Raw genomic sequence first — 14114 nt, 5'->3', positions numbered from 1 at the left:
TTTTTCTATCAATAGTATTAAAGCCATATTTGAAGGCAGAATGAAAATGTTTATATAAAACTGACAGCTCTTTATTTCAGGATGCTTTCTGTCAAATTTGATCAAATTCTACCAAGTATTTTTTGAGGAAAAAAAATCCATTAAATGTTTTATTACCTTTAGTAATGAGGACTGTATTTATTGACAGATCAACTTCGCCTTTAAAAGCCTTTAATGCCTGGTTGCTCTGTCAAATTTTGCCCAACTCTTTTGATCAGTTTTTAAAGACAAGTTTCAAAGTTTTTTTTTAAAATTTAAATTAATGGTGGCAATATTTGACAATATGTCAGTATTATCTTTTGAAAGCCCTTAAAGCCAGTATGATTCTGATGACTTTGGTCAAGATTGTTCTATTAGTTTTTGAGAATATTTTAAAATAGCAATTACTGACAGATGCAAAGCACACGATGGATGACAGACAATGGATGTAGCACCCTACTTAAAAGATCACTTATCCTTATGAACATTCCTATCAGCCATCTCATAGTGGTCTTAAAGGAAAACCTTGACCAGGTCAGTCAGGCAGGAAATAAAGGTCACAATCACTGACATTTGAAAGATAAAGGTTGTACTCACTAAGACATATCTGCAAAGTTGCCTCATCCTAATACCAACCGTGCATGGAAAAACTGATTGAAATGCAAATACTTACCCAAAGTCAATGAAGCAGAAAACTGACATTATAATGACTAATTTTGGTGTAATGTGTTCCACAAATCATGAGATATCCATATACCAAATTAATGACCTCATAACCAAAGTGCACAAAAAATGTGATCAACAAGAAAAACTTTATGAGGCATGAGGAACATACAGTGGGTAGACAGAATGATGGAAGTATGGAAACGAGTAACATTAAGAGTAGTTGCTGAGCATATATTTAAAATCTGTGCATCCAAATTTTACATTCCTTACCCAAAGATAGAATGGCTAGTCCTTAAATACAGAAGTTGGAATAATTAAAATATACTGCATTGTGGTATGGACCATAATACAAACTGCTCTTCCCATTTGCAATGAATGGGGTGAATTGAAATAAAAAATGTAGTTGATGCAGTTGAATGAAACCATTATTTTCATATAGTTATTGGCTGACCTTTTGAAAAATAATTTGAAAAAAGCATGCAAATAATAATAACTTTAGATGTAACAGCAAGTGAACTCAGAGTGGAACCCATTAAGGAATAGATTAATTCCAAACCTAACTATTTTGATACATAATACAAGGACTTCCTTCCCAATAATAATGCAGTTTATCTGTAAGGAAGTTATTTCACTAGTCCTTCAGGGCATGTTATAGATGAATTTCACAGTACATGTACTTCTAACTGGATATTCTAGAAAGTTGCACTGGAAACGTGCACTAATTTACCGTATTATGTTTTTCACGTGTTTATATATAATTAAATAAGCCAAAAAATACAGCCACAATTGAAGAAAAATATGTACTGGAAACTGACTTTGCAATGAATGAAGTCTTCTCTCCCCATACAAATCTTCATTTTATTGCTCTTTATACAAAAAGACTCAGTATGTTGTTGTTGTGGGGTTTAATGTCATTTTTCAGCACACAATAGGCTATACATGGCGGCCAGTACTAATGGTGGAGGAAGAACCCGGGAAAACCCCAGAAAAAAACACCAACCCACAAGAAGCTACTGGCAAGCTTTTTCACATACCCATACTGGCTGAATCCGAGACTCAAACCCACGCAGACAGACGTGAGATGGCACTGATCCGTAACAGAGAGTGCTTTAGACCACTCGGCCACTCAGGCCTCCAGAGACTCAGTATGCATATCCAAGATATTTGAAAAGTAGTTAGTAACACAAGAAAGGACAAGATACTACTCCATTTGAAATTTTAACAATGTTTGGATAAAGGAAAACTTCCAACTTGTGTTTGTTTTATCAGTCAATATTGGAACAATCATCAACAATTTCTACGAGATGAATGCCTATGTACAGCATGTTCTAAATGCAGGGAGAAATTTATGACTGTCTATGAACAAGGTTCTTTTTGAGTGTTTTTTTAATGTCTTAAAATTTTATTTCTCTATTTTCAGTATTGTTGGCCGCATTTGATGGTGTAATGATCTAGTTCTAAAACTTTTTATTTCAGGTGCTTTCTGTACTGTATGGTCAAATCCAGTTGAGCAGTTTTTGAGAAATTAATTGAAAGGTATTTCTATTTGTAGTAATAGTGTTCATATTTGATGTCAGACTGACATCATATATATAAAATGGAACACACTTCATCATAGGATGCTTTCTGATGAATTCAGTGTAGACTGGTCCAATGGTATCGAGATATAAAAAATAGCAATTGCTAATGGATACAAATGACAATGGATGCTGGGCCATACCAAGATCTTAAATTACTTTTAGTCAGTTGAGCTAAACATTGAAGAATGTTCCATAAACCACCTTTTATTGGACTTGAAGACAATCCTTCACCAGGACAGTGAAGCAGAAAATAAAGGTCACATTCACTACTTTCTGACAGGTAAGTTTTTTTTATTCACTAAGATACATCCACACACAAAATTGCCTCATCCTAAATCAATCAGGGCATGGGAAAATATAAATGCAAAAATTTAGCCAAAGTTGCTGAAGCATAAGAGGTCACGGTGACCAGTTTGGTGTGAAGTGTTGCATCCACATAACAAGTTTCATACAATGCAATCATAACAAAATCTTAAATGAGGTATGATATACAGATTAACAGATAAACAGAAGGATGGGAAGATGAACATGGCTAAGACTAACATAGTCATATCACTATAATGTCTGCTGTGTGACAGTTTATAGTGATATCTGGCACTGAGGCATCATGCTGCAGACACGTAGCATCATGTCCCACCCAGTCACATTATCCTGACAAAAGGCCAACAAGTCCTAACACTAACCTCTTAATAATAAGCACCAAGTGATGCAGCTGCTAGTACCATTTTTATAAGTCTTTGGTATAACTCACATGGAGTTCCAACTTGCAAACTCCTGCATCCAAGTCAGACACTTCATCACTGGAACGGTCTAAGATTAAATGCCCGTCCAGTTGATGCTCTGCATAAATATGCATCCAAATTTTATATCCCCATCAAAAAACTGAATGGCCAGTCCCTAAATATACAATTTGCAATAATTATTACAGACTGCATCAAGGTATGGACAACAATGCAAACTTCCATCTCCGGCTACCATCTGCAATGTATGTATCAGGGAATTGAAATGAAAACTGCAGCTGAACAAAACATATTTTCAAATATTTATTTAGTGAACTTTAAAAAGAAATTTTAAAACACATACAAATAATTATAACTTAAGATGTAACAAGAAAGTGAACTCTTACTTAGAGTAATAGATTAAGGAATTCATTAATTACAAACTGAGATCTAACAAATCTTCTAACTCAGCAAAGTACTAATAAAAGTCATTATACAAACTAACAGCTTTTCCAATGATAATGAAATCTAGCTTTTAATGAAGGAATTTCACTGAACCCTCAAGGTTTGTTATGAATGGATTTCTAATTATATGAAGTGGCATCAGATACAAGTACATTTCATGAATTTAATTGCAATATAAAACTCACATACATCAATTTGCAATTTTACAAGAAAAAAAATCTAACATTCCAAATACATTAATTGTTTCCACAATTTTCAAGAATATGTCAACAGGCTGATTAAGGTCACTAATTCTGGAATCTATGACCATTATGACACCTCTATGGTCAAGCTCAGAGAGATAACCATGGACTAAGATAAACTACTATACAATTAGGATACATTTGAGGAACACCTGTACATGGATAACCCGATTGCCCTGGCAAAACAATTGTGAAAAATATTTATTATTGTACAGAAGTAAGTTGACAATTTTGAATGAAGAGTCAACTCTCCAAAAGAATGTTACCATCATAGCTAATAACATAATGAAGCAAGTACATGACAGTGACAGTTATATATATAATTTGAATGAACATATAACATAGCTTTCGAAAAAAGCATTTAGATAGAATTTGTACATTGCAGCAAAAATGATTAGAAAAAACTGAGATCTGAGTAAACAACAAAATGAAAAGATTGCACGGTTCTTTTTCACACATTATGAATACTTAGAAGCTTCTGAAAACATGAATTATATACATTTTGTTAAACATACCAAAATTTATGAGATGGTGGGATAAATGAGTCACGTAAATGGATCCAAGACTCAGAAATTAACACGGGACATGGCTTTATATTTGAAACAAAAAATATTTGATACAAAATAAAAGTGCTGTACGCATTTCAATTTATCAAGCAATGAATCTGCTTTTAATTTTGTCAAGCACTGACACAGGAATTGTCTTCCCTTGCACAAAAAGCTTTGTGCAAGGGAAGGTATTCAAATACAGAAACATGATTCAAAAGATAACGATGTTTATTATTACTATTTTTAAATCACATTAATCAACTCATTCATCAACCTTAGGCATACATACAAAGGTTAACCATCACTGTGCTTGTGACAAATGTTACACTCATTCCTTAAGTCTTGTACAGAAAGAAATGTTTTAGGCAATTGTGCCTCAAACTGTCCAAATTGTGCCTCAAATTGTCCATCAACTTGTGCCTGAAATTGTCCATTAGCTACCAAAAAGAATCTTATTCACTCTTCCTCATTATAGACAAATTTATAAACTAAAGCCTATGTACAAAACCATTAGCTAATTCACTCCCACCTGCTGGTATCCAAAAGACTAAAGCTGTTTTCACAAAATGAAGAGCAGTTACATGCACATATAAGTAGTACACCTTGGATTTAATTTTTCATAATGAATACATTTTCTTTGTTGCACTACCTACAGTTATTAGACTGTCTTTTGAGAAAATGAGTTTGTCTTTTTATTCGTGGCAATGCATACTTTGTCAAAGGTCAACTTCATTTGGATGTGAATTTGCTGGCAAATTCATCAAGTTTTGCCATAAAAGCTTCTTCTTCTTGGTGTGAAGATTTTGTCCATGCCAGGGGGAGGTGCTTGGAAACAGGAACGCGATCTGAAAAATTACAGGTAAATATCACAGTCAACAGAGAATTGAATTTAAAAATAATATATTACCTTACAGCAATTATAACATAAAAATCCTAATGTGTATTCAAAATATGAATGCACAATAACTGAATATCAACAAACATTAAAGGTAGGTTAGCTGTATGGATGTCGAACTAAAGTTTGTGTAAATGTTCTCACTTTCTTCATTTCCTGTTTAATGTTTTGCTGGACCTGAAGACTGAGAGAACATACAGTTCACTTTAATAGACAGTGTAAGCATTTAGTTCTGAAAAATTCCAACATTTCAGTCTAATCAAACACATAACAGATCTTACATCAGCACTCATTTCAAATGAAATTTATTAAATGAGTCTAATAATTTCCTTTGCAAGCCAAGAGTGAAAGATTAAAATTTTTCAACAAGTTTTATAAATTTAATTTTGAATAAGCATACAAATGTAAGATTTTAAACTGTACAACAGTGTAGTGAAACAACCTTGAAATAACCTTGGATGCCCAAGTCCTTACATATTTTCCTTAGGTATGTCATAACGTCAGTTGTGATGTCGAGAGATGCACTTCATGTTACATAAAGAAAAATTATGATACTGATATATTAAACTAAATAACACAGTAGTCATGTGATCAAGAGATAAAACATGAGCTTTACAGAATGGTGTGTTTGACCTGTAAATAACAATATGATGACACTACTTTCAGCTTATGATGGCAAGACAGGAAAATGGCAAGCCAGGAAATCCATGCATATCAGGGTACCAGATTTAGGTACACATATATATTCATGTGTCGAGTCCAAATGCAAACAAAACTGACCCTGAACCCATAATGTGCTGGCAGATCAGAGTCAATGTTTTTCATTCTACTAATTGTTTCTGAAAACTGTATAGACCTGGATCTGCCAGTACATTATCTGATGGTAGATCTGGGTTGGTGCAATGCACAGTTGGGCTTGACTCGTATATAAAGTACATCACAAATTTTTTATTTAAAACAGCTGCTGACGTGGAGTATAACTTTCACATAGTACCTTAACATTGCTGATGCTGCCAACATTACAAACACCTATACTACCATCACTGCCATAATCAAATTAAACTGGCCCATCTCTACGAGTTTATAATAATAATATAATAGTCACATCAAAACCAAAAAACAATTAATGATATCAACACTTATACAAAGCGTGCTGTATCAAATGTGCACACTAAGATGAAATGAAACAGTTTTCTGTCTATGTAGAATATGTTGTATGACCTGTGTACAGTAAGACAACACATCTTTCTCTCTGTGCAGAATGTGCTGTATGACCTGTGTACACTAAGACGATGCAGCTTTCTCTCTCTCCAGAATGTGTTGTATGACCTGTGTACAGTAAGATGACACAGCTTTCTCTGTGCAGAATGTGTTGTATGACCTGTGTACAGTAAGATGACACAGCTCACTGTCTGTGCAGAATGTGTTGTATGACCTGTGTACAGTACGATGACAGCTTTGTCTATGCAGAATGTGCTGCATGACCTGTGTGTGTACAAGGAAGATGACACAGCTCACTGTCTATGCAGAATGTGTTGTATGAACTGTGTCCAGTAAGATGACACAGCTCACTGTCTATGCAGAATGTACTGCATGACCTGTGTACAAGGTAGATTACATAGCTTTGTCTATGCAGGTCAGACATAATATCCAAGAAAATCTGGATACAAATTTTAATTTTGAGAATATATCATTATCCTACCAAAGTGTTAGTAGAACACACCTGATGACACTGAAGATGCATGAATTTCACAAACTTTAACACATAATCTTAATTTTGTTCATGTGAAGAATGTCATTATTGTTTTTAAACATAAACCTATGCTTTGCCATAAAGAAATTAGAGTTAAACATCAAAAATGATGTGATGATTATTTTTCACAGTACATACATGTATGATGTATACATGTATAGATGTGCAGTTTACCTATGCTCTGTCTGATTCTGTGATGAAACAAGCAAGTGACAAGAAACTTCCCAGTTACCTTGAAAAAATAACCCTGAAGGCTGTTGATAGGCTGCAGCAGAAGCAGCCAGCCAGATGATAGTGTCAGCACCTTCCTCTTCTGTTCTCAGTTTATTCTTCATCTTCTCATAGAAATCTGGCATGGAACTTCTCACTGCTGAAAAAAGATGCAAAGTTTGAAGCTACCATAAATTGTAAATACATTAAAATCTGACACTATTCTAACAAGGTCAGTGATGCAATATTGTAACATTAAGTAAACTTTGATTATAATCAAACAGTATGTAATTTTAATTAGAGTAAAGTTAGGATATTATGTAACCTTTATTGCAATAAAATTATACTTTTGTTAATCTTTGATTAAAATAAAGTTAATACTCCGTGTAACTCTGACAAAAAATTATTTTTAGAAGTTATGGCTAATTTGATTGAGAAAAGTTAGAACATTGTCAAACTTTTTTTATAATTATAAATCTCTGTAACTAAGATTAAATAAAGACAGAAGTTTGTATAACACAGATGATTAGATTGTTACAAGTCAGTGTAACTCTTAATAGAATTTTATAAAATTTAATTCTGTATAGCTCTGATTCAAATCAAGTTAGAACTTTATATAATTTTGGAAAATAGTCAGAACTTTGCATAACTTTGAAATATAGTTAGAAGTATTGTAACACTGAATACAGTGTTCAGACATTTGTATAACTTTGATGAGACTATGTCAGAATTTTGTTTCACTTTTATTGGAATAAAGTTACAGGTTTGTGTAACATTGGAATATATTAGAAGTTTGTGTAACTTTAATTGGAATATGTTTGAAGTCTGCATTAACTTGATTAGAATATGTCAGAAGTTGTAACTTTCATTGGAATATTGTTTGTTAGAATATGCTAGAACACTAGTGTATCTTAAATTAGAATATGCTAGAAGTATGTGTAACTTTGATTAGGATATGTTTGAGGTACGTGTAACTTTGATTAGAACATATTTGAGGTTTGTGTAATTTTGTTCCGAGAAAAATTGGAACTTTCCATAGATTGATTGGAATAAAGTTAGAACTTTCTTTAACTTTGATTAGAATAAGCTCAAAGTTTGTGTAACTTTAATCTAAAACAAATTTACCAAGTTTTTGCTTTATGCAGAATAGGTAAAATAATACCATTTGATGATGCAGACATCTTTCTTTTTCTTCACTTCCTCACTTTAATTACATATATTGGCCTTTTGAAAGAGGGTAAATTCTGATAACAGCAGATGTAGCTTAGCCTTCTGAACTTGGATGGCTAAACATTGTAATTTATTGTTTTATTAGTGATGGGCTCCATTTTAAGTTTCAAACAAAATCCCTTCTGAATTTGGATGGCTAAAGATTGTAATTTATTGTTACTAGTGATTGGCTACATTTTAAGTTTCAAACAAAATCCCTTCTGCTAAAACCATTGGAGAATTATTTGTGACTGATTCCAAAGTTAAAAAACATCATGATATGAAGAAAATATAAAACACCCCATAAAAAGCAAACAAAACACTAATAATACCTGGTGTGTCTGCCCATCCAGGGTGCATGCATGAGAAGTGGATATCTGGATATCTTTTAGCATACTGTTCTGTCATGACAACCTGCTGCCGTTTAGTCTGTGCATAAGCCATGGTCCCATCAAACTTCGTCACTTTTTCAAACTGAAGGTCATCAATGTTCAGCTTCTGAACCAACATACCGCCAGAACTAACGGTAACCTACAGCAAAACAAAGTTCCTGTTCGATAATCTTTACAGTAAGAGATATTTGACTGAAAAATACAAATTTTGATTAATAAAATGGGACAAAGACATAGTTAATAAAAAGAAGGCTAGGGCCATACATTTCAAGCATTGGTGTAAAACATTAGACTTTAATCTCATCTTCCAAAGGGTGAGCATGTATTTGGGGAATTAATCATCTTAGCTCAATAATTAATTATTCCAAGTATGAAAAAAATCTAATAAGAAATATAATCAAAAGAAACAAATTATAAAAAAATTGGATTTTTAAAGTAACTTTAATAATTTTTTCAGTCACATGGCTACGATGTCTGCAGTGTGGCAGTTCATAATGATATTTAGAACTGGGGCATCAAACTGCAGACACATAGCATGATGTGCCACCCAGTCACATTATCCTGGCACCAGACCCAACAGTCCTAACACTAACCTATTTATGCTGAATGCTAAGTGAAGCAGCTGTTAGTATTTTAAATGTTTTTTGTATGATCCAGCCAGGGTTCGAACCCACAACCTCCCACGTCCAAGGCGGATACTCTAACCACTAAGCCAGCAGGGACAAACAAGTGTCACTAAATGATGCTTTGTATGATGAAAATCCATCAGAGAGTTTAGAATGTGGAAGCAAATGAAAAAAATCTGAAACCCAAACCAGAACAAAATCCATCATGTGGTTTAAGAAATATATATAAATGAAACAACTTCAACCACAATTTTAATACAAAAATGTATATGACTGACCTTGACCCCATTATCAAAAGTATGAGGGAGCATCTTAAAGAACGAATAGTCTTAGCTCATAATGATTCCTGCCAAGTGTGATGAGAATCTAATAAGGAGTTCAGACCATATATGCAAATAAAAATCTCTGACACACTGTTGACACCAACTGTGGAAAAGTGACTGCTACATCTCTTTTTTCCATAAACCAGGACTTGACAATAAAATCAGTGATTTGTATACAAAGTTTTGTCTTATCACCTTTCTTATGTAAAAGTGCAGGTCCAATAATAATATCAAAAAATCATAAAAATACAGGCAAATGCACTTTCATACCACTCTAGGCCTTTTTGCTTTCCGTAATGTAGGTATCAGGAGTGTTGTCAAAAGATGTGTACCTAATAAGATGGAACAAAATGATTATGATAAAACAGAAGGAAAAACACTGCAACACTGTTTACCCTAGATACTATTAAGTTATGGAAAAGTTTCCATTCCAATTAATACACTTTTTATAATGGTTTCCATTCCACTTAATACACTTTTTATAATGTTGACACTTTAAAGAAAAGTTAGCACACTTAAGTTTATACTTGCTTAAAAGTTGAGTCCACTGCAAATAACACAGACACTGGTCTGCCAACACATTATGCACTGGCAAATCAGGATCTGTGTCGTTTGTTCCACTGATTACTCCTAATAATTGTATAGACCCAGATTTGAATGTGCATTATTGGTCTGTGCAGTTTCCAATTAGACTCAGCTAATAAGCAAGTATATATTGTAATTTCAAAGTTCATTAGCACTGAATATTATTTTAATTATGACTCAATCAATTACCTTTTTTGTTTTGTGTTTAACCAAAATATGTTTCTAATACATGAATGGACATCTAAACCCTTCTACTTCTCACTTGCTACGCTACAGGGAAACAAAGTTTCTAAAGCGCTTGTAGTTTTCACTATGTATATATTCATGCACACACAATATTCAATACCAATTAAATTAAATTAATAACACTATATAGAATCAGATGCATTCCCAAATTTGTGTAATATTCAATACAAAGATATTCTATGGCAGTATTTTTATTTCTCCGTACCAAGGGTATTAGTGGCAAAGTTCTTCTCCAGATTATCTTCAGTTACCTCCCTTGTGTTCACCATACAGCCTGCATTGTTTATCTGAAGAGAATGTACAGAACATAATTTAAATCCAACTCAGTCCTCATTAATCCTGTGATTCTGTTATAGTGATACAATTGCATTGCTCCAGTTGCATTTTTTTTAAAGAGGTTGGCAAAAGGAGGTATTTTTTGTTATACCAACATAAGGTCTTGTGTACAGCAGATTTAAGGTTTGAAAGCAAAGAATTAAAAATAAACATGAAAATGCATAAATAATATATAAACACTGTACAATTTTAACTAATTGCTACAGTGCAGTCAGAGAATAAAATGCTAAAGGGGAAATAATTACGGAGAAGAGGGCTACCACCCTGTTTCAACTATTCTGGAGCACAGAAGTGACAGGTACTAATGCTATTTTTAATGAAAATAAATTATTAAAAGAATATTTTGTATTCATATCTAAATTGAGAGGCTACAAATTTTCAAAGTGACGTTTAGTTCATGCCAATGTAATGTGTCAAGGTCTTTTGCCCTCCAAGATGGCCAAATGGAAAATAGTTAACTGTGACCTACTTATAGATGTAATGATTCTGAATGATTATCAAATACATTTCTCAAAGATATAAAAATATATTTCATATACACAGATAATCTGCAGATGGTAATATATCACAATATACAATGTATGGTCATTTATATCAAAAGTTTACCATTTAATATATTTATTCCCTTTACCAAATGAACTGGTAACAAAGGTTCTGCTGAGTAACACATAATGTATATAGGTCTAGCATGGATGAATCATTGTGATTATGGACACAAATACTTTATTCATGTTAGCATAGCAAGAAATACAGGTCACAGTGACCTTGTCTGGTTTTAAGGACACTAGCAACAAAGGTGCATTCAATTATCAGGTTTGACTACTAGAGCATAAACAGCACAAAAGAAATACTTTTATCAATTGATTTGAACAAGGTCTTTGAGCATAAAATACTGAGACACAAAAATATGAAGAACTTTACATGTTTGTACTAAGGTAGTCTCTGTCAGTCACCTTCCATGGGGGTAGAAGCCAGGAGGTACAGTGTGACCCCGCTATAACATGGTAGTTGGGAGCCATAGACCCCAACCGTAATATAGACTAAACCGTGTTATAAGCAACCAGGTCAGTTAACTGAAGAAAATGATGAATGTACCCCATCATATTTGTGGTGTGTGTGTGTGTGTAATAAATGCGAGTGGTAAAATACGTGCTTCATTGGCACAGTTACCATCTTAAATTGATGCATATTAAATGTGAAATACACCTGTAGTGAAAAGATAAGGCATATATAATATTTTACTTTATTTAGAGAATCATGGATTGGTACATATACATGTATACTGTTATTATATATATATCTTATGTATAGCATGAATAGAGTATCAACACCGTGTATTCACCCATGAATCTCATCACATACATTGAATCTACAATACAAGTAATTCCATCGAAAAAATCCACAGATTTAAAATATTCAATAATTTTGTCACAGGTCAAATAGGTCTGAATTCTGTGGATAAAAATAGCACAATCATGTAACGAATGATGAAGCACATTTACTTTTCAGTACGACCCAAGTCAGTAAAAGTTAGTTTGCATTTTAAGCTGCCGTTGGTAGCAATAGTGAACACAAACTTTTTCCCTGCAAAAAGGAAACTTTCACAACACAGTAAACGTGTTCCACTCACGTTGGAAAATGCAAAAATCCATCAGATTCCATTGCTTTTATTTAAGTTTGGTACTGACTTCTTTGAAGAAAAGTTCTTTGTTTTTATTGCAGATTGTAGTCGGCATTCCTTGATGAAATATGCACACACTATTGAAGTCACCACTAAAGGCCAGCTTTAGAGAACCAAACATATGCCTGTTTCTTATTGTGGCAGCAACATCAAATAATTGTATTGCAACATTGAGACTGATTTGTTTCCATTTGCTTAGTAAGTTTTCATAACAGTCGGTGCTTCAAAGGTAATGTTTTCTTTGAAATTTCAGCAAACTTTTTGATCTGGGTACATTTTTAAAAAAAGGAACTGGTCAACATTTGGTCGATCATAGTTACAGTTCCTCCCTGCCTATTGGTTAAACCAACAAGATTTTTTTGTTTTTTTTTACATTTGTGGTTGTGGAGTGATGCTGCCTTCCACTCAATTTACCAAAAGGGTCAACAGACGATAGAGACGCAGGTATTCTGGTCTGATGACAAGGATTAGTACAGACCATGTGGTATTCTGAAGGATTTAATTCTGAGTGGAAAGAAGAGGAATTTTACATACCATCCACACACAAATGTCAGTCTATATAAATATGTTAATTACTAGCGAGCAGCCGAAAAATCTGACAAAAGATAGATCATGATACAATGCCTGGTCCGGTTAATCTCTGCTACCAGAAATGTCAACAACGAAAGAAAGCGGATATCTCACAACATACAGTACTCATGCTCGATGTCAACATAAGCGGATTATGATATAACAATGCACGTTAAGATGGCTTGTCAATATGGACAAAGAAATTGTTTATGTAACAATAGATAAGTTTCAGTGCATTTTGTATCAAGTTTGCAACTTCCTTTCATGGGGCCACTCCATGACCGTGTTATATCCAAATTTGCGTTATAATGGAGCGTGCTATAGTGGGTGTAATATAAAACCCACTCCAAACTGCTGTCTAAGACCGAGGAAGTAAGAATGACTGACATTCAGTGAGGGTGTACATATGTATATACTTTTATCTGTGTGGACACCAATGCCCTGGTAGTATAACTGCTTATTCCTACTATGCAGAGGTGAGCTAAAATGGTAACACAAATGCTAAAATAGCATGATGTGAAGCTAAAATGATAGCACAAATGCTAAAATAGCATGATGGGAAGCTAAAATGGTAACACAAGGCTAAAATAGCATGATGGGAAGCTAAAATGGTAACACAAGGCTAAAATAGCATGATGGGAAGCTAAAATGATAGCACATATGCTAAAATAGCATGATGGGAAGCTAAAATGTTAACACAAGGCTAAAATAGCATGATGGGAAGCTAAAATAGCAGTGCAAAGGCTAAAATGTCATGAAATGAAGCTAAAAGAGCAAGGGTGGGGGGTTGGAAGAATAAGCACTTTAAGGCATAGTTACCAGTACATCCAACTTTTGTTCTGAACTCTCAAAGGATTTGACAAACTTGACGATATCAGCTGGCTTGGACAAATCCAGGGAATGAAGAATCAAATTGTCTATAAGACACTTTAAATATAGGAAAAACTGATATAAAGTACACAGGAATAGCTATTTAAATAGATGAACACCAGATATAAATACATAGGAATATCTATTTAAAAAAATGAATACCTGATTTAAATACATAGG

At 33.6% G+C, this 14114-nt stretch overlaps 1 protein-coding gene across 2 annotated transcripts in view; it reads right to left on the bottom strand.

The window, feature by feature from the left end:
• Positions 1 to 3294: 3294 nt before the first annotated feature.
• Positions 3295 to 14114, bottom strand: part of LOC149799415 (dehydrogenase/reductase SDR family member 12-like) — a 27225-nt gene continuing 16405 nt past the window's right edge. For both annotated transcript variants that reach the window (XM_089958754.1, XM_089958755.1), the window contains 6 exons: positions 13884 to 13991; positions 10683 to 10764; positions 9917 to 9978; positions 8638 to 8836; positions 7119 to 7256; positions 3295 to 5083 (listed from right to left, as the gene is read on the bottom strand). In XM_089958754.1, the coding sequence (XP_089814880.1) occupies positions 4968 to 5083; positions 7119 to 7256; positions 8638 to 8836; positions 9917 to 9978; positions 10683 to 10764; positions 13884 to 13991 (705 nt within the window). In that variant the 3' untranslated portion in view covers positions 3295 to 4967. The remainder of the gene's footprint in view (positions 5084 to 7118; positions 7257 to 8637; positions 8837 to 9916; positions 9979 to 10682; positions 10765 to 13883; positions 13992 to 14114) is intronic.

Source organism: Sinohyriopsis cumingii, chromosome 5, assembly GCF_028554795.1.
Source record: "Sinohyriopsis cumingii isolate HCF-2022 chromosome 5, ASM2855479v2, whole genome shotgun sequence".
NCBI classification, from domain to species: Eukaryota; Metazoa; Mollusca; class Bivalvia; order Unionida; family Unionidae; genus Sinohyriopsis; species Sinohyriopsis cumingii.
This window is presented reverse-complemented; position numbering and strand designations above follow the sequence as displayed.